We start from the raw sequence: 22,642 nt of genomic DNA, 5'->3' as shown, positions 1-22,642 counted from the left end.
CAAGGAAGTGGTAACACCTCTCCCACACTATCTGGCACCACCCACCCACTAGGGAAGAAAAGGAACCTGTGGGGTAACAGTAATTTGTTCTAATCATATTGTTAGCTGCAAATGAATTATATTTGGAATTTATAGACTGGAATTTCTGAAAGTGATAACCCAGAGTTCTCACCTAAGGAAAAACAACTCTGAAAGGAGGACTAGAAATATAAAAACGGTGTCTTTCACAGTACCTATTCTGTGCTGGCAACACTGTATTCAACTAGGAGTCCAGGGCCAGAGAGAGAAGTCTAGGGGTTTAGGTGACTCTGAAGGTCCAGGCATGTTTTCTCCTCTGTAAGCTGAGGTGGTGGTGCCGATGAGCTGTAAGATTCCACCCCCCCCACCCCACCTCGGTTTAAAAATTTGATTCCCTTTCCCACTTTTCTTCCGGAAAGTAGGCAGGAAACTTCTTGTCAGCCTGTGTGCATGTGGAAAACACAGGAGCACAAGGGTCCTGAGCCGAAGTCATCTACCCACAGATCAGTCCTAGTATAGTCCTGTTATGTTCAAAGTCCTCGACACACTTCTAATCATGCAGAGGGACAGGGAAAGACGGAGCTGGGGGAGAAACACAACAATGCACCATTACTAGACAAAGGCTGAGGCTCTTAAAATACACACACAAAACCAGCTGAACTGTAAGTAGAGGCTGCAAACGAGTAGCTCCTGTCCAAGTGCACCAAACACATCCAGCACCCCCACGTATGTGTGTGCAAACGTACTTAAACCAGTGTGGAATATCTGAGACTATGAGTGCTTTTAGCCAGCATGTGGCTTATTCCAAATAGGACACAAATTCTGGTCATTCTGACATTAACAAACACTTGTTTATAGAAACAAATTACACTGGGGAACACCTAGCTTTATTCTTTTTAGGGAGATACATTCAACTGTGTGCCAAGTTAGAATTTTCCCTTTCAAAACTTGAAAGGGAATGTGTGAAACATTAAATAATAGTAATTAAAATTAAAAATCAGAATTAATGTTCAGTAAATCAGGATAAATCAGACTGGTTCCATCTCTGGACCTCCAATCAGAAATAAAATCTTAGTGCTGCCTCTTTTCCAGAATGTGCAAAAAGTTAAGAATCAGGACCTCATACAGAAACTTCTGTGAGGCATTTTGTGGAAGGGAAACCAAACAAACCCATGCATTTCAGCAACATTAAAAACAAACAAATAAACCCCACAACTTTTCAGAAATAATGAATATGAGATGGTATCACTGAGGGAGTAATAATTCTTGCTTTATGGGTAGCCTTTAATCCTCTGATACCTTAACAAATAATGCATTCACTACTGGTTTGAACCTGCAAAGCCAGAGAGAACCCTATTAATTTTGTCAACCCTTCTGGGAAAACAACTGGGTGAAATTTGTAGTGTTCGATCATGGATGATACCCCCAATCATGCAGCGACTGCAAAAAATACTGTCTAACCCCCTTAAAGAGAAATAGTGCTGATCTGGATTCCCTCCACATTGCACTGCGGGTCCCTCCCTCTCCCTCCCTCCCCCCATTCTCTCTGGCTTTAGAAAAGTAATGCTGGCAGGGACAAATGGCTCCGTGTTGTTGGACAGGGGGAAAGGACACAATGACTCTTGCAGTCATCTAAGTGAGGAAGGGATTGTGAGCGCATTGAAAAGGGAGATAGCAAAAAGAGCTGGATGAGCTAATGCCTACAGACCCAGACGCAGACCACCGCTAGCAGGCAAATGCTTAGAGCTCCATCAACAGATCCTTACGTGCTCTGAAAAGAACCTCTTTGAGAACGAGGCTACAATCTTCCGGGCTTCCAACCCAGCTTTTTGCCGAACTTTGTACTCCTCCAACCAATTGACGTAGTCGGTGGGGCTGTAGTGTTTCATAAGCGAAGGCCACCTACAAGGAGAAAAACACCCCCTCAGCATAACAGAGACGCAAAGGCAGAATAAACATGAATTAAAAGCAGCTTTGGAAAACAGCGAAAGCGGTTGGGTTTAGGCATCAGGGGCGGCCCTGGTGAGGGACCCAGTTCAAATCTTCACTCGGCGCGCACGCACTCCCACACACCGTGACCTTGGCTTAGCAGTATCAATACTGTGTCTCCACTCCCCACTTATAAAATGGGGACAGTCGTAGCAACAACAATCACAGTTATGGCAATCACAGTTAACATTAATTGTGCGCGTCCTAAGAGCCGGGCCCTGTGTAAGGCTCCCCATGTATCAGCTCATCTAACCACCACAGTAAAAGATAGGTCTTCATCACAACACAATTTAAAGTCGATACATGAGGCTCCAAAAAGGGAAGCTGCTACCCCCAAGGTCACACGATGAGTATGCCAGGGCCAGATTTTATCCCGGGTCCTAAGTGAAATCTGTGCTCTCGGCCAACCGCCAAAGAGATGCTGCGCCCGTTTCCCTCAAACGGCCGTTAGGATCACTGCATCACCGGGTCCGTGTAAACATTTTAGCACGGAGTCGGGCACAAAAGAAGCGCGCAGGATGGATCGGCGGTGATAACCACGATCGTCATCCTTGATGGAGGGCCGGGCGAGTCCTCGGTATCCGCGAGTCCGCCTGGAGTGGACGGAGGGGCCAGCGGCCTGGAGGCCTTTGTCTGTCTGTCCGCGGGAAGGGGTCCTCCCGGGGGTGGGGTCCCCGAGCCGGCAGGGAGGCGGCGGCGGCTCAGAGCTGCCAGGCCGGGGCCCCGGGGTGGGGTGGGGGGCGCGCAGAGAGAAGGGGGAGCGCGGGCTCACCTCACCCGGAACTGCTCCTTCCACACCTTCCCGCTACCCTGGCACAGCTCGCGCAGCCGCCGGCAGGTGCTGGAGACGCGGCCGATGTCGGCGGCCGTCAGCGAGCCGCTACACAGGATGTACTCTAGCACCTCTCCCGGCAGGTTGACGAGGCAGCTGAGGCCCGCCGCCTCGGGCGCGGCCTCCTCCACCAGCGCCGGTACCACCTCCATCGCGCTGTCGACCAATGCCGCCGCCATCTTGTCCGCGTACCTGGGTCCCTGCGCGCGCGCGCGCGTTCGCTCGCGCCAGGGCGCCCCACTTGGCCCCGCCCACCCGGTTCGAGGGGCGGGCGTCGAGATCCTCCCACGCACCCCCCCCCCCCCGGCTCCCCACGCCCCGCCCAGGCCTGTGGCCACAGCCCCGCTTGGCTCCGCCCACCCGCCTCGAGGGGCGGGAAACGGGGTCCCCCGCCCCTCCTTCGCTCAGGCCCGTGGCCACACCCCCTCAGCCCCAACTGCTCGGGGAGGGCTGCACCCCTGGCCGAGGGAAGGAAACGCGTCTAGGAAAATAAGGCGCTGTGGGCCTGGGAGCTGTCAGGGGACAGTATTAGTAGCTTCCATCCTCCGCAATAACCCTAAGAACTGTCCTTCCCAAGTTACAGATGGGGAAACTGAGCTTCAGGGAGATAAAGGGACTTGTTGGGAGTCCCTTGTCCTAGATTCTAACCCAGATCTGCTTGACTCTGCTTGACTGGATGCTAAACCAGTATGCTGTAATAATAAAACTCATGAGTGGGTGCTGTGCCAAGCATTGTAAGCACGTTTTTCACGGCCGCCTATGTGAGCCCGGCTGTGATAGGTACCATATTTATATTTGATCTACAGATAAGGAAGACCTAGTTCACAAAGGTGGGCGTACTCATTAGAAGTGACAGAGACAAAAAGTGGTGGAACCTGGATTTGAATCCTCCAAACAGGAGCTCCCATTCAGTTCCAGGCAGGCACTCTCTTTTTTTCCACACCTGCACCTATTTCAGTTTTTCAGCTCAGTTTGGTGCCAGGCCCTGTACTGGGTGCCTTGGGGACACAGGTGGATAAGACAGTGTCCTTGCCTCCCAGGAGTTCAGAGTCCTCCCCCCGACCCCCACCCCCAGTTTACCTTGTTTCTTTCCCAGTGGTTTCTGCCTTGGAAAGGGCTACCCATCCATGCATTCCTGCAAAACTGGAAACTGTTGCCATCCTTGTTACTTCTCTCTCCCTCGCCATCTGGGTCCAAATGCCCAGTAGAGCATAACATCTCCAAGCCTCTGCTTTCACATCTATGAAATGGGGATAACAATAGGTCTTCCTATTAAATGAAACAATGCATGTACATCAGTTCCCGCCACTGAGTAAGAAATAAATCCAAAACCTAGGAGATGGAAACAACCTTGTTTCTGGGCTCTTGATTTTGTAGGCCAGGAAATGGTGAAGGGCTTAGCTGGGCAACTTTGAGTTGGAATCAGGTGGTGGCTCCAGATTTGAAGCTTTCAACCACTGAATGTGCTAACCGCTGTTAGATCCCACAGGAGCTGGAAAAAGGATTGAGCTGTGTGCTGCTTCAGTCGTGTCTGACTCTGTGTGACCCCAGACACGGCAGCCCACCAGGCTCCCTTGTCCCTGGGATTCTCCAGGCAAGAACACTGGAGTGGGCTGCCATTTCCTTCTCCAATGTGTGAAAGTGAAAAGTGAAAGTGAAGTTGCTCAATTGTGTCCGACTAGTAGGGACCCCATGGACTGCAGCCCACCAGGCTCCTCCGTCAATGGGATTTTCTAGGCAAGAGTACTGGAGTGGGGTGCCATTGCCTTCTCCGGAGCTATGTGCTAGCATACATGATTTCTATTCGGATGCCCAATACAGGTTAAGATTTCTGTGCCTCAGTTACTTCAAAGAAGCTTTTATGGGAGAAAATAGGGAAGCAATTTCTTGTCTGAATGATCACTTTTAATATCTGTCAAATCTGTCTCTTCTCTCTCTTCAGCCACTGTCTCTGTTCCTATCTCTACTGTGGCTCCTAACAGTCCAGCCCTGGCCCTGAGAAGGTGAACATCAGCCTTGGTAACACTCAGATCTTGGCAAAGTTTCCAGCCTGTGAGGCAGAAGCTGTTTTTTACGAATGACTCTTGCTTTCTGATCAATGACAAATTAAAATTAAATTTTCCTCTGCCAATCCAGAGACTCCTCCCCAAGTCCTAGGAAAGAAGAACATTTTTATTGTTGAACATGCGTTGAACCAGATGGTGATATACATCACAGGTAACCTGCTAATGAGACCACAGAGAGAAATCCCACCTTTTTATAGACAGCCAAACATTGCATCATGTACATGCTCCCGAGATTAGTTCAGTTCAGTTCAGTTCAGTCACTCAGTTGTGTCCGACTCTTTGTGACCCCATGAATCGCAGCACGCCAGGCCTCCCTGTCCATCACCAACTCCTGGAGTTCACCCAAACCCATGTCCATTGAGTTTGTGATGCCATCCAATCACCTCATCCTCTGTCGTCCCCTTCTCTTCCTGACCTCAATCTTTCCCAGCATCAGGGTCTTTTCAAATGAGTCAGCTCTTCCCATCAGGTGGCCAAAGTATTGGAGTTTCAGCTTCAACATCAGTCCTTCCAATGAACACCCAGGACTGATCTCCTTTAGGATGGACTGGTTGGATCTCCTTGCAGTCCAAGGGACTCTCCCGAGATTAGTGGTGGCTTGTAAATTACCATTCACTTAAAAAGTAAGAGGATCTGAGACTTCTCTGTTGACCTAGTGGCTAAGACTCCATCCCAAAGCAGGGGACCTGGGTTCGATCCCTGGTTGGGGAACTAGATCCCACATGCCTCAAATAAGACCAAGCACAGCCTAAATAAATAAATAAGTGTTTTTGTTTTTTTTTTTTAAAGCACTAAAAGGTAAGAGTCTGATCACACTTTCCCTAGCCCAGGTCATGCTAAAGTCACCTGCTAAGTGGAACACATATTATACTACCTGTCTTTGTCTCAAGGAATAATAAAATTTCTCATCTTTGTGATAAGCTGGCAGTTACAGTATAAATACAAGTGCTCAAACTCCCACATGGCAGGGAGACAAGGACACAACTTTCCTTGACATTTACATTTCAAAGAGATGGCTCCCATGCCCTTAAAAGAAATAGTCCTGGGTTGTGATATTGGCCAAGAGGCTTATTTATTTAGCCTTTGAAAAAATTTGCAAAATGTAGTATAGACACACAGTGGAGTAATACTCAGCCATAAAAAGGAATGTAGCACTGGCATGTGCTACAACATGGGGAAACCCTGAGAACATGATGCTAAGTGGAAGAATGCACATGAGGGACTTCCCTGGTGGTCCAGTGGCTAAGACTCTGCGCTCTCAATGCGTAGGGGGCTCAGGTTCAAACCCTGGCCAGGGAACTAGATTCCGCATGCCGCAACTAAAGATCCCATATGTTGCAACTAAGACCTGGTGCAGCCAAGTTAATTAATTTAAAAAAGAAGCCACACTCAAAAGGACAGCTATTGTATGATCACACTTCTATGAAACATATAGAATAGGCAAATTCTTGGAGACAGAATGTAGATTAGAGGTCTACCATGGGCGGAGAGGGAGAAGAGAATGGGGAGTTCTTGCAGAATGGGTACAGAGTTTCTGTCTAGGGTGATGAGAAAGTTCTGGAAAGAGATAGTGGTTGACAGTTACACTGCATGAATGCCCTCCATGCCACTGAATTTATACTTAAAAATAGTTGAATTGTAAATTTCCTGTTGTGTATAGTGTGCCATAGTATTAAAAAAAAAAAAAGAACCCACAGAAAAGATTCACATCCCTATGAAAGAGACAGAGGAGGGACTTCCCTGGTGGTCCAGTGGTAAAGACTCCGTGCTTCCAATGCAGGGAGCACAGGTTAGATCCCTGGTCAAGGAACTAAGATCCCACATATCCTGCGGCATGGCCAAAAAAAAAAAAAAAAAAAGACAGTGGAAAGATTTACACATACAGAATTTATCAAGGAAATGCTCTAAGAAAGAAAAGAGGGAATGGGTCTCTTTTCATTTTGGTGACAGGGAAGATTCTAAGTTTTTAATGTACCTTTCTGCTGAACTGTTGACTGTATTTAACCCAAAGATGATCCCCACTATCTGTGTGTGCATGCTATCACTTCACTTGTGTCCAACTCTATGCGACCCTGTGGACTGTAGCCCGCCAGGCTCCTCTGTCCATGGAATTCTCCAGGCATGAATACTAGAGTAGGCTCCCACGCCCTCCACCAGGGGATCTTTCTGACCCGGGCATCTAACCCATGTCTCATGTCTCCTGCATTGCACGCAGGTTCTTTACCATTAGCTCCACCTGGGAAGCCACCCCGCCCCCACTACCTGAGTTCCTATTTAAAACCCCCTCACACAAGCCCAGTGCTTGACTAACCTGGCTCCCCAGAGTTCCTTCTGGGTGCCCTTCCCCTTCTATAGCAAGAGAATATCTTCCTGGACCATCAGGTGTATTTCTGGTTACCTTTGGCTGGAGGACTTCAAAATTCCTTCCCCATGAGACCACCACAGTCCAGCTAAAGAGACTATATCTCAACCTCCCTCAACATCTTCTATGGTTTTCCTTGTTCTCAAAATAAATAAACGCATCCTTTCTCTTCTGGTCCAGGCCCTAGATTCTCTCTCCTAACTGCTAATCCAGGGCCACTTTCCTGGACTGTCTGAAGCTCCTACTCATCCTTTAGCTTCAACTCAAGAACTTGCCTCCAGGAACACAAGCCTGCTGATCCCAGACTAAGCCTGCTTCACTCTCCTGCCCTTGAAGAACCCCTTTCATTCATTCGGCACTTAGTTCAGGTGGTAAAGAATCTGCCTGCACTGCAGGAAACCCTAGTTCAATTCCTGGGTTGAGAGCATTCCCTGGGGAAGGGATAGGCTACCCACTCCAGTATTCCTGGGCTTCCGTGGTGGCTCAGACGGTAAAGAATCCGCCTGTAATGGTAGAGATCTGGGTTCGATCCCTGGGTGGAGAAGATCCCCTGGAAGAGGGCATGGCAACTCCGGTATTCTTGCCTGGAGAATCCCAATGGATAGAGGAACCTGGTGGGCTTCAGTCTGTGGGGCTGCAAAGAGTCAGATATGACTAAGCAACTGAGCACACATGCTCCTAAACTGCTGTAACACATACACTGGCGTATCAGATTCACCCGCCAGCTAACTCAGGCTCTGTGGGGTGTGGACAAAGAACATTGCCTCCTGTTCAGTAAACAAAGAATGCTGCCACCCTCAAGTCAGCCACCACCTGGATGGTGCACCCTGAGGGGAATTCAGGGTGGAGGAAAACATGGTGTTGGCCCTACACTGTTAGAGATACCTATCAAAGGGATGGTTTCCATGAGCCAGGCCTCTTGCATTTTTCCGTACAGAAAAACGCACTAAAATCATTAACTCAAGATGTCTGTTTTCGGGTGTGTGTGTGTGTGTGTGTGTGTGTGATTAGCAGCAATCTTTTGATGTTGGACTAATTTTTGTTTCCCCGCCCACCTCCCCCCAGCAAAAACTCCTATGTATCCTGGCTTCTCCCTTTTTACTTTGGAACAATTCCTCCCAAGCTTTCTGAGAGGCTGACTTCCTGGGCTAGAGTCCTCAGTAAGGTCCCCAAAGAAAATGTAAGTTGATACTTTGGTTACCTGATGTGAAGAACTGACTCATTTGAAAAGACCCTGATGCTGGGAAAGATTGAAGGCGGGAGGAGAAGGGGACGACAGAGGATGAGATGGTTGGATGGCATCACCGACTCAATGGACATGAGTTTGAGTTAAACTCCAGGAGTTGGTGATGGACAGAGAGGCCTGGCGTGCTGCAATCCATGGGGTCACAAAGAGTTGGACGCAACTGAGCAACTGAACTGAAGCTTTGAGGTTGTGCATTTTTTGCAGTCAGAAGGAGCCTGAAGCGTTATTGTCTGCAGTCCTATTTTACTTTACTTATTTTCTTATTTTTTTCTGGCTGTGCTGCTTGGCATGTGGGATCTTAGTTCCCTGACCAGGGATTGAGCCTGTACCCCTTGCAGTGGAAGGGCGAAGTGTTAACCACTGGACCATTAGGGACGTCCCAGGGGCCCTATTTTATTATTGCTTTTTTTGGCCACATCACACAGCCTGCATGGAACCAGAGATCAAATACAGGCACTTGGCAGTGAAAGCCCAGAGTCCTAACCACTGGACCGTTGGGGAATTCCCTGGAGACCCTCTTTTAGAAAAGGGACACACAGGATAAACTCCTAAGTCAACTGGGGGACCTTTATGTAAAATGAGGAAAGAAGGGGCGTTTGGTGAGGGTTGCAAGGTTTATCATTAATTTGATAATGAACACATTTTTTCCTATAAACAGTAACCTCCGTGTAAGCAGGGGCTCTGTCCCATTTGCTCAACTATTTGGTGGCTCAGATGGTACAGAATCTGCCTACAGATGGGAGATGTGAGAGACGGGGGTTAGATCCCTGGGTTGGGAAGATCGCCTGTAGGAAATGGCAACCCACTCCAGTATTCTTGCCTGGAGAATCCCCATAGACAGAGGAGCCTGGCGGGCTACAGTCCATGGGGTCACAAAGAGTAAGACACGACTTAGTGACTAAACGACAACACTCCATTGGAATGACTGATTAAATCACTGGGCATTGACAGTTGATTCAACCTCCAGCCCCCCTTCCCTCTGAGGAGCTCAGGGGCGTAGGACCAAAAGATCCAACCCTCTCATCACCTGGTTGGTTCCCCTGGCAACCAGCCCCCTTCCTCAGGTGCTTTCCAAAAGTCACCATAGTAACATAAACTCAGGTGTGGTTGAAAGCGGCTTGTTAAGAATAACAAGACGCCTTCATCACTCTTATCACAGGAGATTCCAAGAATTTTAGGAGCTCTGAGCCAGACACAGGACCGAGACCAAATATGTAGCATAGCATGCATGCTCAGTCATGTCTGACTCTTTGTGACCCTGTGTACTGTAGCTCAGGAGGCTCCTCTGTCCATGGACTTCTCCAGGCAAGAACACTCAAGAGGGTTTCCATTTTCACTGGGTAAGCCCAAGAGCAAATATATTCCTTACTATAAACCACAACATCACAGGTATCTTACACAGCAAAAGAGACTTTGCAGATGGAATCAAGTTAGGAATCTTGAGATGAAGAGAGAATCCCGGACAATCCTGTGGGCCCAATGTAATCACAAGGGTCCTTATCAGACAGGTGGGTGACTTTCCTGGTGGTCCAGTGGCCGACTCTGAAATCCCAATGCAGGAGGCCCCAGGTTCAATCCCTGGTCAGGGAACTAGATCCCACATGCTGCAACTAAGAGTTCACATGCCACAACTAAAGATCTCACATGCCACAATGAACACTGAAGATCTTTAGTGCCATAACTAAGAGTCAGCGCAGCCACATATATATATATTTATGTGCATGCGTGCTCAGTCGCTTCAGTCATGTCTGACTCTTTGCGACCCCATGGACTTCAGCCCACCAGGCTCCTCTATGGAATTCTCCAGGCAAGAATACTGGAGTGCGTTGCCATGCCCTCCTCCAGGGGAGCTTCCTGACCCAGGGATCGAACCCACATTTCCTGCGTCTCCAGCAATGCAGGCAGATTCTTTACTGCTGAGCCACCTGGGAAGCCTTTTTAATATATATATATATATAAATATATAAAAGAGGGGCACAGGAGGGTCGGAGTCAGAGAGAGGGGATGTGACGATGGATACAGAGGTGGGAGTGATGTTGGGCCGTAAGCCAAGACATGTGGCCAGCTTTCTAAAAGCTGGAAAACCTAAGGAAATAGATTCTTCCTTAGATCAGTAGCAATAAGAAATTAATACAAATTTAATAGAGATTTTACTTTTCTATTGCTGCTGTAACAAATTACCACAACTTAGGGTCTTAAAACCATACCAACGAGTGATCTTATTGCCCTGGATGTCAGAGTCTCAAGTGGGTCTTAGGAGGCTAAGATCAAGATGCAGCAGAGCTCTGTTCTTTGTGGAGGCTCTGGGTGAAACCCTTCTTGGCTTGTAGAGGCTACTTGAATCCCTTGGCTCATAGCAGCATGATTCCAACCCCTGCAGCAATAAAGTAGCGTGCCAGGGAGATGTTGTGACTGTTTGTTAGGCAGCATTATTGTGGCAACAGATAATGGATACGCAGAAGCAGGTAAAACAGATACACATACACACACACAATTGCAAAGCAGTATCTCCACTATGCCAAGCAATTGGTACAGGCAGGAAGTATAGCTGGACGGTGGAGGAGGGCTTCTCTGAAAAGGCAGTGTTTGAATCCTGCCCTCAACAATGGAGGTGGGATCCGAAGAAATGAGAGGGCAGGGTGGGCTCTCTAGGTGAGGGGCGTGGCAGAAGCAAAGGCAAGCTAGAAGGAAAATAAAAGTTGTGTTTAGAGCCCTTGGGGGCAAATCAGAAGACTGGATGGTTTGGGTGGAGCAGTGGCCTAAACAGAAACGCAGAAGACTGCTTGTGGCCAGAGCAGGCACTGAATGTTGGACAGAGAGGTTGCTCTTCCCCCTCTGGTCCCTGGGGGTCTCAAATGCCTTTGAGCAAAGGCGAGGGGGGCTGAAGGGGCAATCTGGGGGCAGTGTGTGCTTTTCAAGGAAGGCGATGTTATTAGCACCAGCTTGGAGAAGCAAGGAACAGGTGTCTCTCCCACAGATTTTCCCTGAGGCTTTTCTGCTAGTAACTACATTTCCATTAGCGATTCTTTTCAAAGCCTTCAAAACAGAACTAATTCAGTTACTCACTGCTTAAAGTTTAACTAATGCCACAGATACTATACCTTGAGTTGGTAGTGTGTCTTAGAGGCTTTCTTGCCTTTAATAGTTTCTTTTCCCCAATATATCCTTATGGCACATAGGACTCATCACTCTTGAAGATCTCAAAATTCCCTGAAACAGTAAATTAGGGAGGAGAGAGTGGGGCTTCTAACACCAACTTCCAACCTCGACTCTGACTTCCAGCCGAGAAAATGAAGATGCCAAGAAGCGGGGAGACCCATCCACCCTTGTCCTTCCACCCTGCCCCCACCCCGGTCTAGTAATATAAAAGATTTGCGTTTAAAAAAAAAAATCACTTTACTAATTTACTATTTACTCTGGTTTTAATCTTCTGCTATTTGATTAACTTAATCTTATTTTCCTCCAGAGGCTATTGCTAAAGTGATTTCCTTCTACTGATGTGGGTTAAGCTCTGTATTGATTGTAAATACGTTCCCTGTTTTTTGCCTCCTCAGCGGTTTTGCAAAGGGTACAATAAAAAACAGAAGTGCATTTTTTTTACTATTCAACTGACTGTGAAGCTCATATTCTGTATTGATCTGCTGTTACTCAAAATTCCTTTTTTTCCTTCCCCCACTTGTTTCCCACTCCCTTCTCCTTTGATTTGTGGTTGGGAAGGTTTTGTTTCAGTGTAAACTTGGATTTTTCACCTGGTTGCCAGGCTACAGAAGCCACCCCAGTCAGGAGGCACACAAATGTTAAATTGTCCCCAGCCACCTCTCGAGGCTGGGCCTGTCAAAACTCCAGTGTGTGTACGGGTCACACGGAAGAACTGGTTAAAAATGCAGCGGTGACAAACCTGAATCCCCAGCGAGCACTAATGAGCAGGTGTGGGGAGAGGGCAAGGATTTGGCTTTTAAAACCAGTGGCCCCTGTGATGGCAGGTGGTCTGGGAAACCCAGCACCTAAGTGTCAAACGGCAAACAGCAACAAGATGAGGCTGTTTTGAGTTTCAATAAGGAAAAAGGACTGGGACTTGCCTGGTGGTCCAGTGGTTAGGAATCCGCCTGACGCTGCAGGAGACACGGGTTCAATCCCTATTCCAGGAAGATCCCACATGCCATGGAGCAGCTAAGCCTGTGTGCCACGACTACTGAGCCTGTACTCTGGAGCCCTCGAGCTGCAACCACTGAAGCCCACGTGCCCTAGAGCCCCGCGCTCTGCAACAAGAGAAGCCTCCACAATGAGAAGCCCGCACACCACAACTAGAGAGGAGTCCCTGCTCGCTGCAAAGAGAGAAAGCCCACACACAGCAATGAAGACCTAGCACAGCAATAAATAAATACATACATACAGAAAAGCGATGAGAAAGTTGGAAGGGACCAGAGCTAGTTTACTCATGTATAGGACTATTCCGTTCTGTCCTGCTCTATTCCATTCCATGCCGTTATATTCTCTGTGTGTTGTATATATTAACTCATTTAATCCTATTGCAAGGCAATGAAGTCAAAATCATCACAACCTATTTTACAGTGAAGAAATGAAGGCACAGAGAGGTTAGGCAACTTATCTAAAGTTGCACAGCTCAGAAGTAGAGGAGCCGGGATTTGAACTGTGATAGTCTCTTAGCAGCACTGTGTCAACTGGAAAAAAAAAAGGCACAACGTAAAAGATTGCCAGGAGAAATATCAATAACCTCAGATATGCAGATGACACCACCCTTATGGCAGAAAGTGAAGAAGAACTAAAGAGCCTCTTGATGAAAGTGAAAGAGGAGAGTGGCTTAAAGCTCAACATTCAGAAAACTAAGATCATGGCATCTGGTTCCATCACTTCATGGCAAATAGATGGGAAACAGTGGAAACAGTAGCTGAATTTATTTTTTTGGGCTCCAAAAATGACTGTAGACGGTGACTGCAGCCATGAAATTAAAAGACCCTTACTCCTTGGCAGGAAAGTTATCACCAACCTAGACAGCATATTAAAAAGCAGAGACATTACTTTGCCAACAAATGTCTGTCTAGTCAAGGCTATGGTTTTTCTAGTAGTCACGTATGGATGTGAGAGTTGGACTATAAAGAAAGCTGAGCGCAGAAGAATTGATGCTTTTGAACTGTGGTGTTGGAGAAGACTCTTGAGGGTCCCTTGGACTGCAAGGAGATCTAACCAGTCCATCCTAAAGGAGATCAGTCCTGGGTGTTCATTGGATGGACTGATGTTGAAGCTGAAACTCCAATAATTTGGCCACTTGATATGAAGGGCTGACATTTGAAAAAACTCTGATGCTGGGAAAGATTGAGGGCAGGAGGAAAAGGGGACGACAGAGGATGAGATGGTTGGATGGCATCACCGACTCAATGGACATGAATTTCGGTAAACTCTGGGAGCTGGTGAAGGACAGGGAGGCCTGGCGTGCTGCAGTTCATGGGGTCGCAAAGAGTCGGACATGACTGAGCAACTGAACTGAACTGAAAAGTTAAGAATTATGTTTTATGTGGGACCTTGCTGAGAATTCTAGCCTGGGAAAGGCAACATCTCAGATTGGTCTGAGGAATTGTTCCAGAGAAGAAAGATGTAGGGGTATGTAGGCATTTTTGCTGAAGACAAATGGACATGAAGTCGAACATCAAAAGATTACTGCTAGTCACACACATGCACAAAACCCAAGCCCTCTCAAGTTAATGATCTTAGTGCTGTTCTATGCATGGGAAGATGTCAGAGTCTAGGTGCGTTGGAATTATTCCTTGAATATGTACCTTTTAACTATCCAGGGCCAGCACCCTGTTTTTCTCCATCCTGACTCCCCATCTGGGTACACTGAAGGGGAGGGGTGGGTTGTCCAGTTGTTTATACAGGAATGGCAGGAACATTCTTTGTTTACTGAAATGGCAGGCAGCTTTTTTTTTTTTTTTTTTGGTCTGAAACCAGGTGGTGGTTAAAAATGCAGATTCTCAAGCCGGACGGTCTGGGCGCAAACTCCATTTCTATTTTTTTTTTTCCATTTATTTTTATTAGTTGGAGGCTAATTACTTTACATCATTGCAGTGGTTTTTGTCATACATTGAAATGAATTAGCCATGGATTTACATGTATTCCCCATCCTGGTCCCCCCTCCCACCTCCCTCTCCACCCGATCCCTCTGGGTCTTCCCAGTGCGCTAGGCCCGAGCACTTGTCTCCTGCACCCAACCTCGGCTGGTGATCTGTTTCACCCTAGATAATATACATGTTTTGATGCTGTTCTCTTGAAACATCCTACCCTCGCCTTCTCCCAGAGTCCACAAGTCTGTTCTATACATCTGAGTCTCTTTTTCTGTTTTGCATATAGGGTTATCGTTACCATCTTTCTAAATTCCATATATATGTGTTAGTATACTGTAATGGTCTTTATCTTTCTGGCTTACTTCGCTCTGTATAATGGGCTCCAGTTTCATCCATCTCATTAGAACTGATTCAAATTAATTCTTTTTAATGGCTGAGTCCATTTCTAATACTGGCTGTGTTGACTGGTTGAGCTGCTTTCGCCTTGAAAGTGAAAGTGTTAGTTACTCAGTCATGTCCAACTTTTTGTGAATCCATGGACTGCAGCCGCCAGGCTTCTCTCTCCATGGAATTCTCCAGGCAAGAATACTGGAGTGGGTAGCCATTCCCATCTCCAGGGGACCTTCCTGACCCAGGGTTTGAACCTGGGCCTCCAGGTTCAATTGCAGGCAGAGTCTTTACCATTTGAGCCACCAGGAAAGCCCCAAGCTCTTGCCTTAGTTTCCCAAGTTTTAAGCTGTGGAGAGCAATGGTAACATGTCAGAGTATTCTGGTAAAGACTGGCATTTGATAACTGTTAGCCATTATTTTAATTCATTTCTGAAGGGCAGTGTGGATTGAGTGCTGACTTTCTGCTTCCTCGCTGATCAGCATCTCCTGTTTGAACTTGGCCCTGAGGCTCAGGGATGGGGCATAAGAGTCAGGAACAGTGTGAAGGGTATCATTGCTGTTGGATAAATAACTTTGTAATTTAAAAGGTTGAGTATCTAATAGCTTGTGCTTTTTGACTGGGAAATAGGTGTGAAGGTCAAACTGGCCACAGCATCTAAATGGCCATGTTCAAAAGGGCTTGATAAAGGCCACCCTTCACTTGATCTTTTCATATTAGCCCTTCTGTCAGGGTATTTGGGATTGCTTCATCTGTCCTTTAAATGCTTTTTTTTTTTTTTTTGATGTGGACCATTTTTAAAGTCTTTACTGAATTTGTTACAATATTGTTTCTATCTTTTGGTTTTTTGGCCAAGAGGCATGTAGGATCTTAGCTCCCAGACTAGGGATCGAACCCACATCCCCTGCATTGGAAGGCAAAGTCTTAACCACTGGACTGCTGGGGATGTCCCCTTTTATTGCTTTGGAAGCCTCTTCCTTTTGGAATAGAGTCTGAAGTCAGCTGGGAATTAGGTTCAGGGAGAGAGGACTGAGGGAGAAGGCGGTACTCTCCCTTTGGGGTCCTTTCTAGGGATGCAGCCGTGATGGGGCAAAGGTGTCGGGAGGAGGGTGGATAGGACACTGAGAACTGCCCTCCAGATCCATGTCAGGAGTCCACAGCTCTTCCTCTGGACCCTGAGAACACCCTCCTGCCCTTGGGGGATGGCTTCAGCTGCAGAGCGCCAGGGCTTCTTGTCCTACACTGGGGACAGCCCTGCAAGGGCATCTTCAGAATTCCCGGCAGGGTTGGTGGAAGTTTCTGTTGAGACGTGGCAGCTCAGGTTCCCTCCCCACCCTATCCCCACCCATCAGCCTCCTGCCACCTCTGTCTCGGACTGGGCTTCTTGGGGGCACCCAGCCAGCTGCATGTAGTAAACAAAAGACGTGAGAAATCCTAGGCCAGTCAAACAAAAGGCCACAGCCAGTTGAGTTGAGTCCACTTTTTAATATTTTGACCATGATGCAAACAGGCATAAATAGACTTTTGTTGAATTTCATCAAATTAGAAGAGTGATACAGAAGAGCATGCGGCGAGCACAGCCTGGACAACCTTGCAGAGCGCATTCTGGGAAGGTGCTGGAGCGCACGGGACACTTGGCGGCGTTAGCAGCATCGAGAGCTCAGAGGTAGGGGGAGGTCCGAGTTTCCGACGGTGCAGTGTGGTGAGAGGCAACGACACCCACTCGGCCCACCTCCCTGGCTCCCCAGACCCGGAACAGAAACCCACCACCTGCCCAGCGACACAGGGCGACCCCCACCCACAAACCCATCTGGCGCCGCCTGGAAAAACACTGCTGAGCCCGGAGGGGGCCTTACAATCACAACGACAACATGAGAGCAAGGACAGGAGGGTGGAGGCGGGGCGGGGGTGGGCACAGGAGGGCACTGGGCCTCCGTGAGTCTTCATCCGAACTGGACGCCAAGGGCACAGCATCTTACTGAATTGGGGCTGCCATCTTTCTGTCCTGGGAGGGAGTTGGTGAAACTATACTTTTCCATTTCCTCTTGAAATCCTTTGAGTCTCCGTGGGGCAGCAGATAATGGAAGGAAAACCAGTGGGCTGAGAAATGCCTCGCTTATTCCAGGAGGTGGATGGTAAGAAGGCCTGGGGCAGCTGGTAGAGAGTCTGTTGTCCCCAGGCTTCATCTGGCAAGGTCTGAAGACACAGTTGGTTGTCACAACTTTCGGGGGGGGGGGGGGTCAGGTGGGTGGGTGGGTGGAGGCCAGGGATGCTGGTCAACATCCTACAAAGCCCTAGGCAGCCCCCCACCCAAAGAATTATCCAGCCCCAAATGCCAACAGTACTGAGGTTGACGGACTCCAGACTAGAGCCTCTGAGCATCTCCTAGGAGCCAAGTCTGGGCACTTAGATGTCCTGGAGCCAATTTCTAGAAGATTTTGGAAAGCTGTATCTTCAGGCAGATCTGTTCCCGTCTGCCAGGGCCACCTGCTTAAGAACGGTCTCTGCTTGGGACCAGACACGCATGCCCTGCTTGCTCAGATATTCTAGGAAATAGCGAATTCAGAAACATGCCGAGGTGTGTTTACTCCCAATCACCTCTTGTGCACACGGCTCAGACAGTATTAATAGGGAGCAGACCCCCAAACAGTTCCTGCTTTCCTGGCATGAGAGTTTACCCGAGTACTTGCACCCGAGACACATCAGCGTGTTTGTGCCACCAGGCAGAGACTGGCAGGTGGGCCAAGGTCCAGGAGGGTGTGGGAGAAAGAGGAGAGGCCAGGCTGCTGTTAGTCCGCCAAGGCTTCAGGTTTGTGGGGACCATCTGTGTTGAGTCCCTAGGGAGGGGGCAAGGTTGCTTTCACAGCCGCTCAGATTCTTTATCCTCCGTCCCTGCTTTTGGCCTTCTTGAGTCGAATGGCACGCTCAGAGGCAGGAGAGGGCTGGGAGAAGACAGGGAGTGTGGGCAGGTCCCAAGGGAAGCCCAGATTAATATTTCTTTTTCCTTGTCTCTGGCAGGTGGTCTCAGATTAACGTGCCTATTCAGACAGCAGGCTTCGAGGGTAAGGCAGGCACAGTGCCATGCTGGATATTGGTAGCAGGGGCGATGGACATATACAAGGAAACATGGCCAGCCTAAGATCTGAAGTCCTTGCTTTTCCAAATGGCATGAATTAAAAGGGACCAGGGTCATAGCGGTCAGGGGTCCAGACATTGGCTTGCCGATAATCATTCTGGCACCGTGATCTGGGTCAGAGAATCTTGCTTGTGGCAAACCTGACTTAGGGCAAAACCTGACCTCCTTTTGGAAGCCCCAAGCAGGTGGCTGCAAAGAGTGTGTTTGGCAAGAAATTCCTGTGTTCTTGGGCCGATGTCTGGTGGCCTGGGGTCAGTCCTCTTTCTGCCCATCTAGGCGTGGACCTTGGAAGGATCCACCCTTTTGACTTGGGGGCAACCTGGCACTCCTGTCCACTCTGAAAACTCGGTTCTCCTTGGAGCCTGTTTTTTCCTCCTGAGACCTGCTTCTCAGCCTAGAGGCAGACTCTTGACTTTCCCTTTGTTCTCCTTGTCCACAACAGGTCAGAGTCCAGGTCCTGGTAATTCAACCCCTGGAATGTCTTTATCACCATAATCTGCCCCCTTCCCTCATTCAAGTCTTGGGTTTCTGCAATAACTAGCCGATAGTTCAACAGGTCAGCAGTCCATGCTCTATGCTGTAGCCAGAACATTCTTTTCCAAGCAAAACCCCCATCACCTCATCTTCCCCTTAAAAAAAAAACACTCCGAAGGACTCCGTGTTGCCTACCAAATAAAGTCAAAATCCCTTGACAAAATTCCATCTGTTCCCTGACTGTCTCTGCTGCGTACCTCCATCTTCCTCAGCCTCCCAAAGCTGGGCTGTGTCAGAAGCCAGACCTGATCCGTTCTGCATGCTCTCCATCCATGTATCACCCACCCCCCACCTGCCTCCACTGAACTCCTACATCCTGGCAATCTCGTTTGCCCAAACCTGCCAGGGGAATCCTGGCGATCGCTCAAACCCCAGACCTGCACATTGATTCTACGACCTGCGTCTCTGCACCACAGATCCTAACCTTCTGTAAGAGAGGAACTATGTTTTGCTGTGTGTACTTAACTGTGCCTTCCAGATACCGGAGAGGTAAGACGACACAGATTAAGTGAAACAAAATTCGATCACTTATCATGGGCCAAGTATGGTAACTGGGGCATTTTGTGGACATTATCTCATCTAGTCCACTTTATGATAAAGGGAGACATATAGACTCAGAAGGATTAGGTCACCAGGTCAGGGCTGTCCACAGAAATGGTGGCAGAGTTACTGTTTGGACTCAGGACTGCTTTTAAAACTCCACTTTGGTGGGTCTGAAGCATTGCCCCCAAAGCAGAGACACCTGCCTGTCTCACTCTGTAGAAGCCAAGGGGAAGCCTGTATCCTCTTTGGGAGGTTAAAGACTTCTGCTTCTTTTGCAGCACGACCATAGGAATAGGATTCACAATGACAACCAGAGAGCATGACTGTTCCACTTCCCGGTGGCAGGGGATTTCATGTCCCTCCAGGCCAAACTTCACTTTTTGTTAAATGGAGTTGGAGCTATTGCTGGCCAGCTCGAGAGGTAGAGGGAAATAAGAGACCTGCAACTAGGGTGAAGCTCCCCCCGGCCAAATCAAACGCCCAGTCAACCCCATTTTTGCTCACCAATTGGGAACACCAAAATTTGCAGGCTGCTGAGACTGAACTACACAGCACCACAAGAGGGCAGTGTTTAGCTACTGTGGATCAGAGCTGAGCCTGAAAGCGGGGCTCCACTCCTGCCTCTTGATGGCTCATTCATTACAGAGAGGCTTTGGGTATCAGAGATTCTGTCAAATAAGAGACACACATCAGACTAATCTCCTGTTCTCTAGCCAGCAGTTATGAATCAGCTTGTGTTAAGGGTTGAAAGGTACTTGCTTAAAAACCAAACCAAACAATCGTTCTTGGGAAGAAAGATGAATCCTGGTGATATGATTATTTCTTTAGACTACCTGATAAAACAAGACACTATTTCCCTCGGTCTGCCTGCTACTAGATGGGCAGGGCTATATGAGGAAGGTGCCTGGCATGGAATAAGTGCTCTTGAGTATTTACCTGGCGATGGAAAAGCATTCGTGCATAAAACTTGATTTGGAAAGGGGAGCACTGGTTCATTTCTCTGTGATGGGGGTCGGACACAGCAGTTCAGTCCCCCAGAAGCTAGTGACATCTTAGGAGCTATCTCCAAAGGGCTCAAACGGCTGGAAAGAAAGCTGCTGGGAGGAGAGCTCCTAGCCAGGATCGTGTTTGCAGGAAAGAAAGGGTTTAGAATGGGCTTCCCTCCAGGTCAGAGAGGGTCAGCCGAGCATGCTGAGCACTTGGTCTCTGTACCATGGAAGGCTGAGCGGGAGAAAATAGGATTAAAGGCAGGCAGGGTAATCAGAACTGGCATGAAGTCGAACTCAAAGCGCCAGGGATATGACACCAGCGGGGGCTGCGGGAAGGGTGGAAAAAGGGAGACAGAGTTTGCTCTTTGTCTTTAAGGGCACCTCCTGGGGACACCTCTGGCATCCCAGATCTAAGGCCCTTCCAGAGAGGGCCAGGGCTCTCCCCCTTTGGCAGAGAAAGAAAGAAAGAAATGCTCATGTGCTGTATAGAAAGAAAAGGGCTAGCTTTCTGTAGGACAAGGCAAAATGAAATAAGATGGAAGTTCCAAACTGGCTGGCTGCTTGCCTTTCAACCTTGGGGAAGGGGTTCCTGGGCGCAGCAGCTGTCTCTGGGCACTGCTCACCACTGACTTTTAGCACGTAAGTGTAGGAAGGGACCTTTCCATCCCATTTCCTCGGAGAAGGTGAATTCAGCAGGTTGTCTGCCTGGGAGAAATGGTACCCACCCTGATGCCTGCCAATGACTTTGCTGCCTGCTTTTTGATCTGAGTTGAGAATCATTTGTTAAGATGATCTTATCAGGTTAAAAACTGGGGGGAATCTCTTTTAGAAGACCAAAAGCATGAAGGCATGAAGGCAGGTCTCCCCACCCTGGCTGCAGAGGAAGCCGTGAGATGCCTCATGACAGATTCCCTCTCCAGCCTGATCTGCCTTCACTGGCTTCCATTACTGTATCCCCAGGGGTGAAACAGCAAGCCCCACGTGGGAGAATAAAAAAAAAAAACAGTGCTATTCTTCCTTGATATTGTTTCCAGTTTTCACAACTTTAAAGTTTGATCCATTCATACTTTTTAGCTTCATAACACTATGATTAGGGGAAATTAAGCAACAAGTAATGTTTCCAAAGTTACCCAGCAGCAAAGACAGGAAGACCCTTATTTCCAGCTCATTCCCTTGGATGCGATGTTGCTTAGGGTCTTGGGTGAGAGTGCCGAGAGGGCCGATTAGGTGATCCTAGCTGGGGTGGGTGGGGCTGGGAAATGGGTTTGCCCAATCCATCAGATGGGTTAATCTCTCAGTAAGAGCTCTGCTAACTGGTGCCACTACTTAAATGCATCTAATGTCCCCTTTCACTAGAGATTTCCCCCTTGGTCATCAAATCCCACCTCCATGCTCTGACCCTTTATAGCCAGGAGAATTAGGATGCGTCCATGTGTTTCAGGTATGCTAGCACAGACCCTTAATTATGGATGTGTGAGGCTCCAGTACGGGTTAGGGCATATTTCTTGGCACCAAGGGTCTGGAGGCGACATGCTTGCACAGGCAAGAGGACAGAGGGAGACCCAGGCCCATCACGCGCACGCACACACACACACACACACACACACACACACGCACGACCGGAACGTCATCATAAAAAAGGATCGGGTGGGATTCAAATGGCTGAAGGACTAGGTCAAAAAACTCTTCTGTCTGGTCCCTGCAGCCTCTCCAGGGCAAACCCCAGAAAACACCCTAACCCGAGCCCTGGCCATGTTCCAGTGGTTTCATGCACTGGTGATTTGCCCTTGTTGGAAAGAGAGAGAGAGGGGGAGACGGTTTTGTTTAAGAGCCACTGCGGACTATAAAGGCATTGCACTGCAGCACGAAAACTCAAGGGGAAAGCCCGAGGGGGCCGGGAAACCACTGAGAGGCGAGAACCCAGGAGAGGAGGACCAGGGCACGGCGACAGGACGAGAGGCAGAGCGGGGCCACGTGGGGGTGCCCAAGGGGAAGGTTCAGCAGTGTCCGTGCTTACAAAACCTGCAGCCACCCTGGCCGAGTGCAATGGGGCGGCCACCCTGCCATCCGTCTGGGCAAGAGGGTCCAGTTAGGAGCTGAAAACCCTGTAGGAGGAGAAGTGGGGAGGGAGTTAGTGCCAGAGGAGCAAGGCTGCTCTGTTTCCTTAAAGAGACTCAGAGAAAGGCTCCTGAGTTCTGGACTTTGTCTCTTTCACTTCCTCGGCAGCCCCAGTGACTGGGACAGGCCTGGCACCCAGGTGGGACTCATCTTGAGTGAATGAAGAATGAATCAATGAACAGATGAATGAGCCTGGCTCAGCCATACAATAAGACAGGATGAGCTGTGATCTTCAAGGCAATAATGTCAGCCTGCTAGACACCAAAGTATGTTTTCAAGACTGCCATGTTGTCATAAGGGGGAAAACAATGAGGAAGCTTATGAAATGGAGTGTGTGTGCC

The 22,642-nt window shown here is 48.5% G+C and overlaps 2 protein-coding genes across 6 annotated transcripts in view; both read right to left on the bottom strand.

The window, feature by feature from the left end:
* The window catches only part of FBXO21 (F-box protein 21), a 36,603-nt gene extending 33,511 nt beyond the window's left edge, over positions 1-3,092 (bottom strand). For 2 of the 3 annotated variants that reach the window (XM_020878841.2, XM_020878843.2), the window contains exons 1-2: positions 2,780-3,085; positions 1,785-1,920 (exon numbers count right to left, since the gene is read on the bottom strand). In XM_020878841.2, coding sequence (XP_020734500.1) covers positions 1,785-1,920; positions 2,780-3,018 — 375 coding nt within the window. In that variant the 5' untranslated portion in view covers positions 3,019-3,085. Of the gene's footprint in view, positions 1-1,784; positions 1,921-2,779 lie in introns of all 3 variants that reach the window. The other variant, XM_020878846.2, reaches the window with a different exon arrangement.
* A 13,354-nt stretch (positions 3,093-16,446) lies between these two features.
* The window catches only part of NOS1 (nitric oxide synthase 1), a 121,092-nt gene continuing 114,896 nt past the window's right edge, over positions 16,447-22,642 (bottom strand). For all 3 annotated transcript variants that reach the window (XM_070475306.1, XM_070475307.1, XM_070475304.1), the window contains exon 29: positions 16,447-22,288. In XM_070475306.1, coding sequence (XP_070331407.1) covers positions 22,273-22,288 — 16 coding nt within the window. In that variant the 3' untranslated portion in view covers positions 16,447-22,272. The remainder of the gene's footprint in view (positions 22,289-22,642) is intronic.

Source organism: Odocoileus virginianus, chromosome 12 (assembly GCF_023699985.2).
Source record: "Odocoileus virginianus isolate 20LAN1187 ecotype Illinois chromosome 12, Ovbor_1.2, whole genome shotgun sequence".
Taxonomy (NCBI): Eukaryota; Metazoa; Chordata; class Mammalia; order Artiodactyla; family Cervidae; genus Odocoileus; species Odocoileus virginianus.
The sequence above is the reverse complement of the archived record's forward strand: the minus strand, read 5'-3'. Positions and strand labels throughout refer to the sequence as shown.